Source organism: Echiichthys vipera (assembly GCF_963691815.1).
Source record: "Echiichthys vipera genome assembly, chromosome: 22".
NCBI lineage: Eukaryota > Metazoa > Chordata > Actinopteri > Perciformes > Trachinidae > Echiichthys > Echiichthys vipera.
In genome coordinates, this window is record NC_139847.1 from 22,098,763 (window position 1) to 22,119,458 (window position 20,696).

General features: G+C 45.9%; 1 protein-coding gene across 1 annotated transcript in view; it reads right to left on the minus strand.

Moving 5' to 3' along the window:
• arsj (arylsulfatase family, member J) overlaps positions 1-19,951 on the minus strand; it is a gene marked incomplete at both ends in the record, with an annotated part of 43,687 nt that extends 23,736 nt beyond the window's left edge. Inside the window, one exon of the mRNA XM_083937298.1 lies at positions 19,641-19,951. Coding sequence (XP_083793424.1) covers positions 19,641-19,951 — 311 coding nt within the window. The remainder of the gene's footprint in view (positions 1-19,640) is intronic.
• Between the last annotated feature and the right edge of the window lie 745 nt (positions 19,952-20,696).

Genomic DNA, 20,696 nt, shown 5'->3' on the forward strand with positions numbered 1-20,696 from the left:
GGGTGTGACGCGACACCTCGCTCACAAGACGAGATGATACACGAGAACGAGATGAGATTTTGACACTATTCCATTATTTTCTTTACAGGTGCGGTTGATTTTAGCAGAGAGTGCTCGTGTTAGCGGCGTATTATGCCACTCACGCCTGTAGAGTATACCCCCAATGCCCTGCCGTCCAAAAGGCTGTTTAGATGTGAAGAGTGTTTCAACCCAGGGGCGGCTGGTAGCTCAGTGGTTAGGGAAGTTGCCCCATGTAAAGAGGCTGAAGGTCCTCGAGGAAGCGGCCACAGGCGGGAGCCAGGACCAGAATCAAAACAAACATGGGGTACAGCAGTAAAGCAGGCGGCCAGTGGAGAGTTAACAAAGTTTTATAGTTTAGTTTAGTTTTATAAATCGGAATTGTGTGTCAAGACCTGCAGTGTGAATGTAGCATTAAATACAATAAAATAAATCACATAACAAGTGAAAATACCAAATATGTATCAAAATCCACCATAATTATGGCCAGATGTGTCTGCCTCCAAGTTATTTCAAATATCGTTAAAACATCCAATAAGAGCAGGACCTGAAGTTTCAGGTGCGTCTGTAATTAGTTCCAGGTAAAGAGAGTAGCAAACTGTTTATTTACAATAGATTTTAAGCTTTCATTAGTTGGGACCTTGTACTCTAAGGGGTCCCCTGCTATAGCTGCTGCCCCCGCGACCCGATAATAAGCGGTTGAAGATGAGTGATGAGTGAGTGAGTGAGTGGTTGTACTCCAACTCTATATTAATATTTATTAAAACCATAAGAGACTCAATCTGCTGCCCTCAGAGGCTTGAGAATTGGACTTGCAAAAAGTGACTTTTGACCATATCTGCCATACATCATATAATTTTTTAATTTCATGTCATTATAAATGTCATTGATATTAGTTTTAGACAGAAATTGGGTTCTTACCCTTTTCTGTCTAAGTTTCTGTCCACAGAAACAAAACAGAAAGTATTGAGTTAAATATACTTTACAATAATGTACACTTTGTTCATGTGTATGACATATTCTACACATATATATTGAAACTGTAGTGTCAATATGACAGTCAAAAGACCATTTCAGTGGTCTTTTTCGTGAGTATGTTATTGACAAGCCAATGTACCGAATACAAATGTTAGCTTTAGCTAGGTAGCAATGCAGTGTTTTTCGTGTCTGTGTCAGCTTAGCCCTTACTGCACCACCTCCACTAACCAATTTTCCTGAGGAAACGCTGACCACTGACCAACCTCATCACCACAATATTTCAATTCCAGCCGCAGTTGGCAGAGACATTCTGGAGGAGCCTGGTGGCAAAGCTGTTTGTTCTCTGGGGGAAATGATACTGGCTGTTTTGCAGTGTGCTTTGCTAAAACAAAATGATTTCAAAGCTGGTTCCCAGGATTTCTAAAATATTTAACTCAGGATGATCACAATAGGGCTCAATTGTATGATACCTATATTCATCACAAGTCTTTGAGGTCAGGTTGGTGAATTCAAAATGAGACCTAAGTGGGAGCCAAGAGAGTCCTGGTTTCATATGGCGATGAGAAGAATTTCTTGACATTCGGTGGGGGGGCTTTGAAACTCAACTACAGACATGCACACTGGGGAATAGAGGAGGCATTGTTGCTCTGCCATTGGATGACAAAATTTAAACTCAATGAAATAAGAAAGTAATGGGAAAGAAATGATGGCAATGTGTTTGTTGGTAAGGCCACAACATCTACAGCAAGAAGTCAACCAAGCCTGGCATGGGAATGGGTTTCATTAAAAAAAGACAAAGAAGCTTGTTTACTTCACTATTTTGTTGACAAAAATCCACAAAATGTATAATTAACTTGATTAAGAGTGAGTGCTTGTAAAACCTTGTTTTTTGTAATCTCTTTCTCTTTCACAAGCATAGCACATGGTGAACCTAGTTTTTGTTAAAAGCCCATAAATGTCTATAAAATGACTTTTGGATCTTATCTGCTCCATTATGTTCTTTCTCCTGATGTGTTCACTCCATGTATACAAGGAGTATTTTTCCACCTTTGCCCTTCACTTCGTGTATTTTTATGTTTAATGTTTGTGTTTCAAGCACTTTTGCATCAATGCCAAGAGAGCGACAGCCTCGTGAGACCATCCTGACCTTGCAAGCTCCACTGAGTTTTGTTCAGAGATCAGACTGGTTACGTGCAGCGGAGAAAATTTGGAGAAGTTTCCCAAGCGATTGAACCAATCAGCGTTGGTTTTGAGGCGGATTTAAGTGTGATGAAACAAGAAGAGACTGTTCAGTGTAAACAACATGGAGGCTTCCACGGATGAGATGATTGCAGCTAGCCGCTCACTAACTCTTTTTTCTCTGTGATCCTTCTGTTCGAATATGGACCGGGCACCTGAAATTGGGCCTTTTATCCGTAAATTTGCGTTACACGAACAGCAAATACCCTTTACCCACATTGTTGTTTACTTTCTGAGCTTTGCCTTAATGCTGTTAGTATTTCATACGCTTTGTTGATCTAAATGGTTTCAAAAAGATCTCTAAACAACAGTTCTCAGAAGGATATGCAGCGCAAATAAGAATCAATCCATCCGGCGGAGTCAGGTTAAGAGAGCGATGAGACTGAGCAAAAAGACCCTTTAAAAGTTGAAGTGAAAAAAAATGGATGATATGATCCGGAAAGTGAAAAGACTGGAATCAGAATCAGAAATACTTTAATAATCCCAGGGGGAAATTGTTTTCGTTGATACTCCAACTATACAAACAACATTTTTAACAACAACATTATTATACAGATATTTGTAAAAACAGAAATACAAAACAGTATATATACTAAATATCAGAATTACAATGGTAATATATACCGCATACATGAGCAAATTTATTAAGAAACGTGCATGTTTAGGATTTCATCACTTAAAAGCCTGTGCTTTTGCAGCTCCTGCAGGTTTGATGGTGTCCACATACCAAAAGGTTACAACTGTGTAATGAGAATGTCATACTAAGTGCAGCCTCTGATTCTTCCACAAATCAGTCAAACCAGCCCAAGGTCATGACAGAGAGATTCAAAGAACCCGTGTTGTTTCTCTTTGACATACGAGGGGGTTCACAACTAGGTCCTGACTTTGTAGGGTTTGGGGCAGCTGAAGGACGGTTCTGGGTCTTTGGTATTTATGAGGCCTTAGAACAATGACTGCAGTAACTCCTGCCCTTTGGGGCTCTTCCCTCCTGTCCAGCAGTCCTTCCACATGTGACTGATTTATGGTGTCTTTTAAAACTAAGCAGGGGACTTTTGATAATTTCACCTTTCAGGATCCTGAAAGTCTCTATAAAATAGTAATATTTCTCTTGTTAGACGGATACACCACCGAAATATGTATGCGACCAGACAGACTGTAAAAGACCAGGGGGTGAAGGTTGGCACCGCAGACGAGGCAGGTTGTGAGATTAGCATGGCAGCTATTGCTCACCTCTGGGCAGAGCACCGTACAGCCCTCTCGGCTGAGTTCAAAGCCCTCTCTGTTGATCTTAAAGCCTACATTGCAATGCTCGAAGAAAAGCTAAACCACATCCACGCTACAGTGTCCGACCACGCTCAGAAGATAGGCTCCCTTGAGGTAAATGCAAAGCTACAAGACTAGCTGGACGCTGTAGGCCTCCTGTACCACGCTAACAGAGAGCAACCCTAACCTTTTAGCTAAAGTCAGACCCCTGCTTCTGTTCCCTGCCAGGCTGGTCATCACGATGAAGGATGGTGGGAGGAAAAGGCTCTCTTCGCGAAAACCTTCATAACATCCACCCACACAGAGAGGACTTGCGTGTGTTTTTAACAGAAATCGCTAAATGGACATTTTAACACATTGTGGACATGTTGATTTGAGATTCAGTGTTTTCTGATATTTTTTGAATTCCCGTTTTTTCATTTTTCTTTCTGTACCTGCTCACACTATTATGTGAACTGATTTTATTCTTAATCATCCTTTGTGCCAGGTACGGGTAGCTTGTCCACATGTTGATTTCAGTTTGCTGTTAAATATTTTCTTCACAGCTTTATTCTATTTTGTCTTGGATGTTTATCACCCACCACCATAGGGTTATCTGAAGTATTTTCTTTTCTTTGACTTGTTCAGTCGAAGTGTTTTACTGCAGCCTGGCACTTATCATGGGCTGATATGCAGAGGCAACCTGCACCAGTGCAGTGTATGCATTCTGGCCCAAGGTGGACAGTGGGGCCTCTTATAGACAGGCATTCTATTCATCTTGTTTGATGTGGAGAAATGCCTCCATGGCCTGCCTGCACTAAATCTTCTTGGCGTCCCCTCCTGGCTGATTTAATTTCATTTATTTTACATGGCTGTCACTGTTTAGAAGAAGAAGAAGAAGAAGAATTACTTTATTTATCCCCCGTATGCATCACAGTTGGGAATTTCGGATCCTTGGAGGTTTAAAAATCTAAAAAGCTTTCTCTTTTTTTCCAGGTACACCACACATTCTCCCAAATTGATTTCTTCTTACTCGGTCACAATCTCCTCGACTCTGTGAATGCATGTGAATATTAATCAATAGTCACTTCTGACCACGCTCCTACCACAGTTGACATTAGTTTTCCACGGGATACAATTCCACGTTCACCATGGAGGTTCAGCTCACACTTAATGTCGGATAGTAAGTTTGAAGACGGCAGCCCTGCTTCTGATCCAGTGATGATCAATAAGTCTTTTTTTTATTCTTACACCACACTTTATACTTCTGAATGTCGCCCAATTACTGCAGCGACCCCTAATCCCTTAGACTGTTTAACGTACCCTCAGAATGATATAAATATTGCTAGGAAACTCGGTAGACCCATCTCTCCCCCAAGTCTATATAAAACAGGAAATCTTCTGGTCCTGATGGTTTTACAGTCGAGTTCTTTAAGGTGTACTTGACGCTATTAGCTCCAGTCCTTGTGAGAATGTTGATTGACTCCTTTACTGAAGGCAGACTTTTTATTTGTATTGCTCCTGAAGAAAGACAGTTATCCTACTTCATGTGGCAGCTACAGACCGGCCTCACTTTTAAACGTAGATTGTAAGATCCTTGCTAAGGTCCTCACCCTCCCCCTCCAAAGTGGGATGTCATCAATAATTTTGATAGACCAGACAGGCTTCACATTAGGGAGAGGAGGCTGCTCAACATCATATTCTAACCTGGGTTGGACACTCCCATGGTCGTAGTGGCACTAGACGCAGAGAAAGCCCTCGACTGGGTGGAGTGGGGCATTCTATTTTTCCTATTAGAGAAATTTGGCTTTGATTCTAATTTTATTTCTTGGGTTATGCTTCTGTATGTAACCCCCACTGCATCTGTGAACACGGTGTCTGCTGAGCACATTTTCCTCTCAAATTTGGGACCCGGCAGGGCTGTCTGCTCTCACCTTTGTTGTTTAACGTAGCCATCGAGCCATTAGCCATCTGGCTTAGAAACCAGAATGAGTTTGAAGACATCACTTGTTTTGGTCTAGTCCACAAACTCTCCTTATATGCTGATGACCTTCTCTTATTTGTTTCAAACCCCACATCCTCCATCCCCCCAGTTTTATCGAGGCGAGATCACTCCCACAATCCATATTCCCCTTTAAAACAGCTGACAAATCCAAAAACAATTCCCACATCTTCCAAACCGCCCCCTTGAAGCTGAGATGGACCAATTCCTGTCTCTCAACAAACAACACAAACGACTGATATCTGTCATTTACAATAAGATTGCTCTTCTGAGCCCAGTCCCCACTGCTTCACCTAAAAATGCGTGGGAAAAGAATTTAGGGGTAGACATTACTGATGACCAGTCGAGGGACATTTTAAAACTGGTCCACTCATCCTATATTTATGCCAGGCACAGCCTATTACAGTGGAAGGTGCCGCATTGAGCCCATTTCACCAACACTAAACTGCTGAGATATACCCTAGTCACTGAGCTGAGGACACTTCCTAGTGCTGGAAGGAGAGAGGACCCCCCCCTTTCCTTTTTTCCCCCTTCTTCTTAAATTACTTTATTTATTTTTGCAATTTTTTATTTTTCTTTTCTTTCTTTCCTTTTTTTTTTCTTACTTTAACTATCTACTTACGTTATACGTTGTTTGGTTGCTTGATTGGTAATTGTGACCATGACTGACATGGGTTGTTTGGAGGGATAGCGGGATTCATGTTGGGTTTTTTTTTTTTCATGTCTCTGTACTTCTTCAACTAAAGCAGACACACTGTACGGCTGTAATGTTTTTCTTGTGTTCTAAAAAATTTGGAGAAAAAAAACAAAATAATAAGCAGGGCAACGATAAGCAGCCACGGCATCTCTGCATCCTTTATCCTGCATGTATTCAAGACGTGAACTGAGAGGGAAATATTTCTGGCAGACAGCAGCTCCATTCCCCATCTTATCACACCAAAGGGTGCTATTGTATTCCTCAAGTCAAAAGCTGAGCTATGGCCTTATATGCTGCCATAATCATGCCATCTCTGGTTTATTTATACAAGCGTTGAGCCACAAGGCCAACAAATCACACGCACCATTAAATTTGAATCACCAAACATTCATTCAAGTCCCACAAGACAAGTGCATTGGCCACCACTCCAGCCACTGAGCTTGTGGAGGTTTCTGAGCAGACCTGCTGCCGAGGCTGGGGCGTGCTCTTGTATTCCGGCTTCCCGTCCTCCTCCCATATGGTTCAAATAAGCAGCCTCAACTCTGCGCTCTGCATTTAATCAAAATGAGCCCGGGAGTAGTTCATCGTACTTAGCTCTTTCTTTCAGCAGGGTCTTTATTTACAATCTCGCTATCTCTGAATATCTCCCTTCAGTTGTGCTCCTGCCTTGAACTTATATAATCTACTGTACAGACTGTTGTAGTTAAAAGTGAAATTCTGGCGTAAAATCATCCCATGGTCTTTTTGGACACTTGCAAACATCAAATAAGCCATTGTGACAGTTTTTTCATATGTAAACTATTACACCTACTATATTCCGCATTAATGTGAATGCATTAAAAACAGCATTTTTTAACCACTAATAATGCACAAAATAAGACCAAACCTCTGCAGTAGCCAGTAGTAGTACCAGGCTAGTTTTTATTTTATTGGAGGTTAAAGTGTATAAAAGTGTATGTGAGGCGTGGCCTCTTGAATGACAGCCCATGGCCCTCACTTTTCCTCGGAGGCTAGTTGTCAGGATTGGCATGCTAACTCGACCTGGACTGCAGTCATTCATGTGGTGGTGTTTCCATAAGTGACAAGATGGTTTGCTCTTCGATCAACTGTACAAACACATGGTTTAGGAACACAACAAGTTAGCCCTGTTATGCTAATTAAATAGCCGCACCTGCATCATGACTTGCAATACAGCCTACTATTGATGGCACATACTGTACACTAGATGGTAATCTGTAGCACCTTGAGGATTCGGGCCGTGAGGGTCGTTGTTTTACAGTCTATGGGCATGGTACTGTGTTGAATATAAGCTTAAATCAAAGATCATTAATGCTGGATGGCTGCACTTGACTCGCCAAGCCAATGTAATCTCCGCTAGAGACACGATGTGCAGTGTGTCTCTGCCCTCTAAAAACTACAGTTCCCGCACACATAAAACAAAGCACCAACAACATAGTTAGTGAAACCGGAGTTTATTAAAAGACTGTTTTGAAAGACTTACCTACTGGCCCCTGTACCAACTCCTCTCATAGTAAAGTCCATTCAATTTGATTAGCAAAGTCAATCCTAAAGAAAGGAGCCCATTGGTGCTTCATTTTCTGTGTAGGGACTCTCATCATGCTACTGCAGAGGTTTGGTGTTATTCTGAGCCGTTTTAATGGTTAAAAAAGCCAGTTTAATGCCTTCACCGTACTGCCCCGAGCTAATCAGTGTTAGCTCGTCCGGCTGTTAGCGACTCTCCCAGATTTCTCTGTTAATAGTTTATACATGAAAAAAACTGTCTTGATGGCTTATTTGATGTATGTTAAAACACCATGGGATTTTACGCCTGAATTTCACTTTATTAATGGTGCTTTCTTCCTCTTCAACAAATGCAAACCCCAACTTCTTCAAAAGACTCTGCTTTACATAAACATTTACTTGCTCAGGTCATCTTTACACAACTTGACCCAGGCAGCCTGGTGTGGGGTGAGAAAGGGAAGTGACAGATCACTGAAACAATAAGGAAAGGGTGAGTGAGAGGCTAAGAGGAGTTAGAGATAGTGTGGACAGATGGGAAGTGTGTGAATAAGAAGGAAACAGAGTTGTAACGGGTTAGGGGCAGTGTGAAAAAAGAGCTGCTTTGAGCAAAAAAAAAACCCATGCTCTGTGTGGTTTAGACAAGATTCAAGCCCAGTGGGCTCTAACATAAGAAAACAGTGGAATCAATCCGCAATCCTCGCTTGAGGCCTGCTCTGTTTCGCCCAGGGACCCCAGAGATCATTCTTGTTTGTTGATGGACAGTAGCTCTTTCAGTGAGGGGACTGAAATTTAATTTGTTTTAAATATGTTTTTACTTTGCTTGACAAGAGTGACTGCAGCTCAACACCTGTGGCCAAGGTGACTAAGACAAGATTAGGATCATCTGTACAGAACAGAACCTTGTCTGTAATGTAAATGGAGACCAGCTATAATTTGCTGGCATTTACTGCAATCTTACCCACAGGTGTGTTACTGACCAAGACAATAAGTGCAAAGGGTTAGAGATTCAGCATACGATACAAGAGCTCAAAGGTGTGATGTATGGAACATGCCAGAAGGTCCACATGCTGGATTTGTCTGGACAGGTATGTTGACATGACTCTCAAGCTCTGGAACATTCATCTTTGACACTTCAGAAGCATGTACACTTAATTACAAAGCAAAACTAAGCTGAAAGGTTTCAGTAATGTTGGTTACCCATGTCATGTCTACACTACCCAAACATATTTAACATTTTTCATTTGTAGGGGCTGCCCAGACGATCAACCTCTGCCCTCGCCTTTGGCCATCCACCTATCATCATTAGTTAGGATCAGTGGAAGCATGAGCAGTTAAGAGCACAACAACTCTAGACTTGAAAGAAATCGCTGACTTTAAGCCTCTAATCTCATCATTGAATCAGTTAAAGAAATACAGACAGGTTGAAATTTTTCTGATGCTGTTAATTTCCCAGAGGGGGGGTCACCATGAAAATCTTTTCTCAGGGCGCACTCACACTGTCCTTCCGCACCGCGACCAGGGCTTAAGGGTACTTGTCCCCCCTCCCTCTCCCCCCGCGCCCCAGCCCCGTTTGTACTCACACTGCCTGGGCCTCGGCCAATACTTCTTGCTGTCCATACGCCATCACGGCGTAACACGTCACACGCATTGATCGCGTGTGTGTGGCTTTGCTTACAAATCTTTCCACAGACCTCGGAGTTTTTGTGCGTCTTGTCGACAGTTTTTGAATATTTTCATCCAACCAAATCTGCAGTAAACACTCCACCTCGGCATCACACCAACGTGAACCTTTCACCGCCATTGTTGTTGTTGTTAAATGTCCGCGCATGGTCCGTCCTTCTATTTACATGTCCAAACAGGCGCACATAACGCTACCGCCGTAGGGCTGGCGCTCGTGCTAGTACACGTGCGCACGCTCATGCTCATACATGTGCAAACGGCTCCGCTAAAGCCCACCTCTTTCACCTCTTTCTGTCGGCTGTTATGCGCGGAACGGGTGCACTCACACTGCTTAAACGTACTAGGCTTTAGCTGAAAAATGGTTTTGGCCCGGTACAGAACGACAGTGTGAGTGCGCCCTTAATCTCCTGTGCCTAGAAAGTTTAGGTGCTTTGCTATGGTTCCAACAGCAGCTGTACACAACTGCTTCTCATAATCTGCCAAAGACGTTTTATCAACTCAAAGTTCAAAAAGTTTGTAAAACCAAAAGGAACCCATTTTAACATGGTTTTTGGTTTACTCATGAACACAGTTTGATCAACTTACTGTACAATATGTCCTTTGGCTGCTTCCCAGGTGTGCAGTCACAGCAGGTGAACCCACCAGAAACCAACTGCCAAGATCGAAACATGCCTTATTCACCTGACATTAAAGGTTGAATATGGAGAATGAGCAGACCACCATCTAGTGTCTCAAGATCGTATTCGCGACAACAAAAAAATAATTCCAGCTGTCGGGTTGCCAGGTTAGTTGCAGAACATGTCAAGCGATCAGCCTGTTCCATGATGAATCATACAGGGTAACAACTAATTTTGACTAATCAATCATTTTTTACAACAGTATCAACTGGAAGTCTTCCTTTGAGTGTTGTGGAATCGATTAGCTAGCTCTCAACTCAGAATGATTCCTTGTTTCTGTAGCAACAACAGACAACCCTGGCAACCTGCAATGCCCAACGCTATTGGCTGAACAACATAAACAGAACGTTACAGAAAGTAATTGTCAACCCTGTCAAATGTTTTTTAAAAATATCAATTTAGACTCAATATATTTTTTTATGGAAAAGCAATACTGTCATTCTGAACCCCTAAAAAACTCCCAGTGAGTGTATTGTTTTTTTTTTTTAAATATAGCTTTTAATAAAGATTCTACATATTCAACCTTTCAAAAAGTAAAAAGTAAAAAGTAAAAGTATCTAAGCAATTGCTTAATAGTTATTACTTAACTTTAAATGCAGTATATATGTAGCTACATGTTTCAGGTAACAAAACCTGTGCATATGTAGATGTGTCACAAAATCCAATGTGTTGGTAGCAAATAAATGCAATTATGCAAAACCAAAATTATGAAAACGTAACAGTAATAATTTTTCTACTTTACTGAAGGATGCAATTCTTCCAGACCTGACACCAGATGAATATACACCTACAAACTGTTATAGTCCGCCATTAAATGGCAAAGGAAGAAGGGGGTTGGCTACCAGCACGGACAGTGAATAACCCCTCATCTCCAAGCACATCTCCTGGACCACAGTAAGTCTCCAGCTTTACCATACATGTACAGAAACAGCTTTCACAAGTTAACCTGGAATGCTCAAACCACCAGTTAGTCCGTTTCTTGCTGCTGTGCTAACTTTAGCTACAATAGCTGGCACTTGTTCTAACAAACCTATAATACAGCAGCATAACATCAGTTTCCCAATGTAACTTTAAAATACAATGGCAGAGAGAAGCAGACTTAACATACTTAATGTTAGGGAGTTTCAGGTGAAGTCATGGGATACATTACCATATGCTAGCTGTGTGGTGATGCCAGGTTTTGGAGCAAAGAGCTGTGGGTCTAGAATGCTGGAGTTCTCTCCAAATTACATGTAAATCATGCTCTCCTTGCACACTACCCTTAAACCCCTCCACGCATCGCCAAAACAGTGAGAGAAAGTTGAACAGGGGGGTCAACTTCAACCACTAATAGAATCAAATTCTGTGGAGAAACCCTGAGCAAAGTATTAGTGTTGGGCCAATGCCATCGTCCACTACCAGTGACTGAAAGTTATCGATTACTGAGCCCAACATCGTGATTCATCATTTCCATATGATTTGAGACAGTGGCTGGATAACCTGCCATCATCAGCTGACATGGGAAGAAATCAACAGTGTTTAACTGTGTCATTGACGTTTTTTCCCCACCCAGCACAGCGAGTAAAGGCTCATTTGCTTTCTGCTCCCATTTCATGCGTAAATAGATACGTGCGTTACGTAACGTTCTGATCGTTGTTGTGCTCATGTTTTCATGCGTCCTCTTCGTTGGAACGGACGTTGAGCAAAACATCCTCTAGAGGGCGTCATTCAGATACAAAAGTTACTCCAATAAAGTTTGGGGAAAAAAAGTTTATGACAACAACAAACATGGAGACCATGGAGGAGATAACGATCCTGCGTCTGTTGAGAAGGAGGCAAAATGGCGGGCAGCGTTGTAGACGGCAGTGGTCTGTGAGACACTGAAGACATCTCAGAGTGTGGACGAAGAATTCCTCTCATTGGTTTGACAGATGAGAGAAATTGGTGAACGTCACTTTCCGTATATCAGGACGTCCTAGGCGGAGGCGGTTGATATTGCGTAGGTGAAAATAAGCAGACCAAATTGATATGAGAGTGGAAAGATAGAGTACTGTCGAGGATGAGGCCCAGACTCTTCACCTGGGAAGGGGGAGACGGTGGAGTTGTCGATGGCTATTGAGAAACTTTGGTTTTGGATCTCGTTCTCGCGAGATGTTTCGTCCGGGTTAGAGCACTGCTGGCGTCTGGCTTGTTGACTGCCGCTTCTATCCCTGTCTCCGTCCAACGTTTTTCGTGTCTATCTGTCTCTTCTTTCTTTGTTTTATTTTTATCCCCTCGTCTCAGTGTCAGTTTAGCCGTCCAACCGCCCGCGTCTCTCACCTCATCTCGCCTCCCCGCAGTTCTGCTTGCTTCCCCCCACTCCCGGACTACCAGCTGTGTTAGCCAGCCAGCTAACTGCCAGCTGGCTAAACATCCTCCACCACTGGACCTATCCGCTTCTCCTCCACTGGCTCTCCCCGTGTCTCCGAGTGTGTGGCTCGCTCGCTCACCCTGGACCTGGCTCCGCTCGTTTCCGTCACCCGCTCCTACGCTCCCGGACTATCAGCTGTGCTAGCCGGCTAGCTAGCTCCGCCTCTGGATTTATCTGTGTCGCCCTCACTTCGTCTGCCTGTGTCTCCCTGTCTGTGTGGACCGCCTGCTCTGGACCGGGATGAGTAAGTCCTGTGCTTGTGGTGGTGTATGTGGCAACCTGTGACCGTCCCGCTACGTCTGCTGCTAATAACATTAGCCACACTCCCTGCCAGTCCGTCCGACGCAGCCTAGCTGAGTGCCCCGCTAAAAACATTAGCTCAGCTGTGTAGCTATCTTGCCGGCGTTCAGGGGGGGAACCCCCACTCCCTTCCTGCTCGTCAGCGGTAGCCTAGCTGTCTCCCTAGCTTACCACCACCAAGCAGGCGTACCTGGGGGGAATCCCCATTCTCCATCAGCTCGCCTGGCTAACTGCTGACACGGCAATGTGGGCTCTGCCTACCGCCCGGGAACGGTCCGGGCCAACCAACACCACCCATTCCACCGACTTCAACCCCTGGTTCACTGCTGCGCCCACACAACTCACTGCCTACCAGCTTCTAGCTACCCAGATGCTAGCCACTGCCAACATCCTACCCTGCCTCCTTTCACCATTACTAACCCATCTACACCCTGGATCTTCACCTCTCCTACTTCACACTCTCTCGACCCTTTCCTCCACTCCACCAACTCCTCCCCCTCTCACCTACACTGCTGCCGATCTCCACCGCCTCAACAACAACCATCGCCTTCCTGCTGCTGCTGCCACCGCAGCCAGCAAAGCTGGGATCCACCGCAATCGCCGCTTCATCCACCGAGGCCCTGGCCCACCCCGCAACCATCACCTCCCCGCTGGCTCACCTATCCCCTCATTCTGGACTAACTCTCGCCCCCCCCCCTGCTCCCACTTCCCGAACTGCCAACCTCAACAACCTCCGCTCCCCCTCCCCCGCTCCTCCATCCATCTCCCTTGCGCTACTGAACTGTCGCTCCCTCTCCAACAAATCACCTGTTATATCTGAACTGTTACTGGACAATAACCTCGATCTACTCCTCCTCTGTGAAACCTGGCAACAGCCGCTGGATAACTACGCTCTCAACCAAGCCACTCCTCCCAACTACAGCTACATCGCCAAACCCCGCCTTTCCGGCAGAGGGGGAGGCGTTGCCGTTCTCCATAAACAATCCCTGACCATCACTGAACTCAATCTCAACCTCCCATCTATCTCATCCTTCGAACACCTTGCCTTCTCTCTTCCCAACTCTATGACTGCTGTTCTAATCTACCGTCCCCCGAAGCCACACCCATCTTTTCTCTCTGATCTGTCCGACCTCCTCACTATTGCGTCCTCCCTCTCTCCCCGCCTCCTACTTACCGGTGACCTGAACATCCACATCGATCAGCCCAACGCTCCACTGACATCTGACTTCCTCTCTCTTCTTGACTGTTTCCACCTAACCCAACATGTTGACTTCCCCACCCACACCAAAGGCCACATCCTCGACATCGTCTGCTCTGCCTCCCTCCCCGTCTCTAACCCACATCCCCTCCCCTTTCCCCTCTCTGATCACCTTTGCATCATCTTCTCCGCCCCTCTACCCTCCCCCCACAATCCCAAAAAGCGTGCCATCTACTACCGTAACATCAAATCAGTCAATCCACTCTCCCTCTCCCAGCTCATATCCTCTGCCTTCCCCCCCGACTCTGCCCCCTCTTCCCCTGATGTCTACGCCACCATGCTCAACTCCATCCTTTCTGACTCACTTGACTCCCTTGCCCCCTGGAAAACGTCCTCTGTCTCATTCACCCGCTCTGCCCCCTGGTACACCCCCGAACTCCGCACCATGAAACAGACCGGCCGACAAATCGAACGACTCCTCAAACGAACCCACCTCACCGTTCACGCTGAAGCCTACAAACACCACATCTCCTCCTACCGTGATGCTCTCCACGCTGCCAAATCCGCCCACTTCTCCACCCTCATCAACAGCTCCAACAGGAACCCCCGCATCCTGTTCTCCACCGTCAACAAACTGCTCCAACCCCCAGACCACAACCCTCCCTCGTCACCCGACATCTGCAACTCTTTCCTCCTCGCCTTTAACAATAAAATCTCCCAAATCAACAGCTCCCTGACTGCCACTGTTGGCCACTCCTCCACCAACACCATCCCAGTCCCCTCCCCCCTCCCTGACCACCCGCCCCCCCCTTCTCTCACTGCCTTCTCCCCCATCGACCCCTCCTACATCTTGGACATCATCTCTGCGTCCAAAACAACCACCTGCTCCCTCGACCCCCTACCAACAGCTCTAACCAAGGCCTGCCTCCCCGTCCTCATCCCCCACCTCACCACCCTCTTCAACCAGTCTCTGTCCCTTGGTCTCGTTCCCTCCACCTACAAACTTGCCTCCATCACCCCCATCCTTAAAAAGCCCACCCTTGATCCAGCTAACCTCTCCAACTACCGTCCTATCTCCAACCTGCCGTTCTTCTCCAAAACTCTGGAACTCATTGTCGCCGCCCAACTTCACTCCCACCTCCAGTCAAACAACCTCTACGAACCCCTCCAATCCGGTTTCCGCCCACTTCACAGCACCGAAACTGCCCTTGTCAAAGTTGTCAATGACCTCCTCACCTCTGCAGACTCCGGTGCCCTCAACATCCTGCTACTACTCGACCTCAGCGCAGCCTTCGATACTATCAATCATTCCATCCTCCTCGAAAGGCTGCGCCAGCAGGGTGTTGAGGGCACTGCCCTCAACTGGCTCACCTCCTACCTCACCAACAGGCAACAGTTCGTCTCCCTCTCCGGCCACACATCCACCCTCTCTCCTGTTTCGCAGGGGGTCCCTCAAGGCTCAGTCCTTGGCCCCCTTCTCTTCATCTGCTACCTATTCCCCCTTGGTCACCTCATCCGCTCACTCAACCTCGATTTCCACTGCTATGCTGACAACACCCAGATCTACATCCGCACCAAACCCACCCAAAAGCTTCCACTCAACCACATTGAAACCTGCATTTCTGCAATAAAAACATGGCTGTCCCAGAACTTCCTCCAACTCAACAGTGACAAAACAGAACTCCTCCTCATTGGCACCAAATCCACTTTAAACAAAACCGGACCCATCTCACTTACCATTGACAGCTCAATCATTTCTCCCTCCCCCCTTGCACGCAACCTTGGTGTTATCCTGGACCCCACGCTCTCCTTTGATCACCACGTCCGCTCCATCGTCAAGACCTCCTACTTCCACCTCCGCCGCATCGCCAAAATCAGACACTGCCTCTCCCCCCCTGCCGCTGAATCCCTCATCCACGCCTTCATCTCCTCACGTCTCGACTACTGCAATTCCCTCCTCACTGGCATCACCTCCCATTCCCTCCATAGACTCCAAATGGTCCAGAACTCTGCTCCTCGCCTCCTCACTCACACCCGCTCCCGTGAACACATCACCCCCATTCTCTACACCCTCCACTGGCTCCCGATCAAACAACGCATCGACTTCAAAATACTCCTCCTCACCTTCAAAGCTCTCCACCATCTGGCACCACCCTACCTCTCTGACCTCCTTACCCCCCACCGCCCCTCCCGAGCCCTCCGATCCTCCTCCTCCCTAACTCTGAACATGCCACCTTCCAAACTCAAAACCTTCGGACACAGAGCTTTCTCTAGAACTGCACCCCGACTCTGGAACTCTCTCCCCCAGCCCATCCGCGACTCTCCATCACTCACAACATTTAAATCCTGTCTAAAAACCTTCCTTTTCTCACAAGCCTACAACCTCCCCTACCCATAACTACATTCACTCCCGGCCTCTCCCCCCGACCCCCCCCCCCCCCCACCCTCCTTCCGCTCTCCTCACCCATTCAGCCCCTCCCCTTGACCCCCCCCCCCCCCCACTGCTCTTCAATCCATCCCCCCACCTCTATTGTTGTACCTGTTTCTGGCTATTTGTCTGTATCACCATTACCCCATGCCCCCTTCGCCTTGCTTCCCTGTCATCCTTGTCTCCTGTTGTTTATCGTCTGTATATTTTATGTCCTACTCTGTAAGCGACTTTGGGTCTCTGAAAAGCGCTATATAAAATAAATGAATTATTATTATTATTATTATAGTGTTGATTTGGAACCAATGAGGAGAACCTTGGTTTTGCCACTGTTTAGCTTGATAAAATTGGAGGAAAACCAGGATGTTATGTCTGTTAGGCAGTCAGCAAGGGATGAGGGTGGGAGGGTGGAGGGGGGTTTACTGGAGAGGTAGAGTTGGGTGTCATCCGCATAACAGTGAAAACTGAAGTTGTACTTACAGAAGATATTGCAGAGGGAAGAAGGTAAATGATGAAAAGGAGGGGCCCCAGGGCACCTGAAGTGACAGGGGAATGCTGGGATGTGAAGGATTTGAGTTGGATGTACTGAGTGCGGCTTGAGAGGTAGGATCTGAACCAGTTTAGTGGAGTGTGGGTGATGCCGCTGGAACGTAATCTATTGAGGAGGGTGAGGTGGCTGATGGTATCAAAGGCCGCACTCAGGTCGAAGAGGATGAGGATAGTGAGTAGACCAGAATCAGCTGCCATGAGGAGGTCATTGGTAATTTTTATAAGAGCACTTTCGGTACTGTGGAGGGTACGGAAACCAGACTGGAACTGTTCATACAGGTTGTTAAGTGATAAGTGAGTGTGGAGTTGAGTAGCGACTATTTTCTTGAGAATTTTGGAAATGAAGGGCAGATTTTAAATAGGACGGAAATTATTGTAGTTGGTAGGATCTGCACCAGGTTTTTTCAGGATTGGGGTTATTGCAGCGGTTTTGAATGATGTAGGAGCAGTTCCAGTGGTGAGAGAGGAGTGGATGATGGCAGAAATAAGGGGGACCAGAGAGGGGAGGCAGGATTTAACCAGAACTGTGGGGAGGGGGTCCAGCTGACAGGTGGTGGGCTTGGACTTATGGATGAGGTCGGAGATCTCTGAGAGGGTGGGGAGCTGCATTCTTCAGCTTGCAGGATACGTGCAGAAATATGGTTGAAATGTATGTAGAGTACAGAAAGAAGGCTCTGTCCGTATCTGTTTGTGTATCTAATGTACAGCAAAAATTAGCCTTAAGGGGAAAATGCAGGTGTTGGTCGATATTTTTAATAAAATGCAAATGTATCTGTTCTGTGAGATGAGCAAGTGGCAGTCATCACAACGCTTCAAAACACACTCTCTGTGTGTAGCAGAGACTTTAGGGTGACAGACGAGGGCGGGGTCTTTTGGATTTAGGGGCCCTTTTGCCTATGCAAAGACACCTGCAGCACCACCACCGCTCTCTGCTAAAATCAACTGCAACTGTGTTAAAATCCTGTCCTGTCTCGTTCTTGTGAAGCCAATATCGTGTATCGTCCCGTCTTGTCACACCCCTACTGAATATAAATGAATATCTAATTTGAATTTGAACACATCATCACAGTTCGATCAGTTAGTAGTACATCAGTAGTGTGGTATTTCACTCAAACTCAACCACACACGCACTCCTCTGCAACCATTCATTCAGGAACACAAGCCTGAAAACATATAGCTCATGGATGTTAGCTGAGTCCAGTCAGTGCAGAGGAACAAGGAGGTGGCTGCACTTTTCCCATTATTTTCTTGGACACCTGCCAAAAAAACACGGTGCCCAGCAAGCCTACTCTTTTTTTGCTAAGGAGTGGAACAGATGGTGGAGTTAGTAGAGGAAAAGCCCTGCAGAGCTGCATGTACAAAAGGGGAAGCTGCTGATGTGAAACATACTGGAAGCAAACTACAAAGCCAGGCCACAGTTTCCCCATGATACTGCATACGTTACCAAAGTCGCCCTCGAATATCTCTTTACGGTTTCCTGCTGCCCCTGCTAACTCACTAAGTGGTTACTATGGCAACGCTGCTTCTCCTTCATTTAGAAACACTTCAAAATTTGTGTGAGAAAAAAATATGAACTCAAGGCTTAAGTCTGACACTATAAGGCACCTTAAACAGACCAAATGAAGACAGATGTAATCATGGGGAAGTTTTGGAACTTAAGTTCCCATATTTGTATATGCTGGCTGTAAACAGGAAGTTTAATGGGACGACTGTAGCTAAGGATCTAGTAAGAAGATCGGCGGTTCGACCCCCTCCTCCTCCAGTGTCCTCGGGCTGTGTGTTAGATTAGATCCTGATGAGCAAAGGGCACTGCGGTTGAATGTGGCTGGAAGACTAGAAAGGTGTGATATAAATGCTAGTCCATGTACTGTTGAATGTAGCCAACGTAGGGCTCGTGGCCCAATTGGTGAAAAATGCATGCTAAAGTGCCCCTTGGGAGCCTAAACATGTGCTGAAGTGCTGAAGTCTTATAAACTAAGGAATTTGTAGCCATAGAGGCACCATCGGTGGTATGCCTCGCTGTGTCGTAGCTGCTGTTGCCGCTGCTCATCATTTATCATGTTTGCCACCATGAATATTATCATTTTCATATTCCATCACCTTAGCTGTGCTTGTTTCTACTATTCTGCTGTATTAACTTCCATAACATATAAGTCATATTCACATTACTATAGATACTATTATAGTTACTGGAAGTGTGTCCGTCTTTGTCTTTCTTTGTCCATCTGTCCGTCTTTTCTCTCACCGGTTGGGGAGGAAGGTATAGGGAAGGTTTTCGCCTCCACCGTACTCTACGGGGGAATTGTTTAATTGTTGGGTCTATGTAAATCATAAATAAGGCATAGAGTGTGGTCTATACCTACTCTGTAAAGTGTCCTGAGATAACTGTTGTTATGATTTGGCACTATAAATAAAATTGAATTGAATTTAACTTGCACATTCTGATTTGCACCAATCCTGACATCAGCAGAGAGATATGACCAAACCACGTCATAACTATCTCATTTGACAATAAATATGTGTACTGTATGATGTAATCCTGATGTACACATAAGAGCTCATGGAATAAGCACATTCGAACCTGTAGGCAGTTCTACTCTTTCTGCTGGTCTGACCCTCTGACAGATGATGGCAGACTGCCTGGTCTCCAGTTTTGTGGTCCAGTGAACTTCATAAAGATGGGCCGTTAAAGGAGCAGAGTTATAGAAGTAGAGCACTATACCTGCCGGTCAAGAGTTGGCTCCTGGACGGGCTGCAGAGCGGCTGCACGTAATAATTCTCCAGTTTGACTCCCTGCGCTGCCAGCCGGTCCAGAGTCGGAGTTTTGATCTCAGAGCCGTGGTACCCAACATCCCGGAAGCCCTGGTCATCCACCAGGATAAAAACGATGTGCGGCTGAGAGCTCTGCTTCTGGAACTCGTTCCCTCGGTCGCGAAGCTCGGCGTTCCAGTTATCCCACGACATCTGAACGCTCCACGTCTGAGAAATTATGAAGCTGAGGAATAAGCTCACCGGGACCCACAAGATAAACATGTTTCAGCCGGATTCAGAGCTCCAGGCGCGATTAGTGTCGGTCAGTGGGTCGGTGTGTGCAGGCGCTAACGTGTTGCACATGTTCAGGGGGAACAGCAGCACTCGGATTTTGGGTTCGCATCGTGTTCACTCATTTTTTTCCCCCAAACACACGGTCCACTCACAGCTTAAAAAAACACTGTCGATGAATCCACGTGGAAACCAAATCCACCTCCCGATCATCTGGTGTATGGCTTTTACAACACACCCCGCATGCTGAAAACATTCACAAGTTTCAAACTGATCTGTGCATTAAACCACACGGAGGTGTGTGCATCATCCCCCCGGCTGTGGAGTGTTTGTCAGGAGACGCGCAGAACTTCCAGAATGTTAGCGAGTGAAGCAGCGGGTGCAGAGAGCTCCCAGATGTCCTCCATCCTGTCACACTGCGGTCACCCCGAGCTGAGAGAGCACACTGACGATTGAAGGCACACACTGGATATCTGTGAGGAGGAGGAGGCAGGTCCGTATGGATCACTGTGATGATGCGTTCAGGAGCAGCTCGAAACGTCAGCAAACAGTAGGTTAGCAGCATGGATGCAGATCCCGGGGGGGGGGGCTTCACGTTCTTCACATTTTAGATTCGCATCTAAAAAGAACACATTTGGTTAGCTAACCTATTGAACCAAACGGTGGTGACCAAATGGACCAAACCATATGGAAATAGCCCAGTATAGTAGACTTTTATGTAGCTGCATTACCAGCA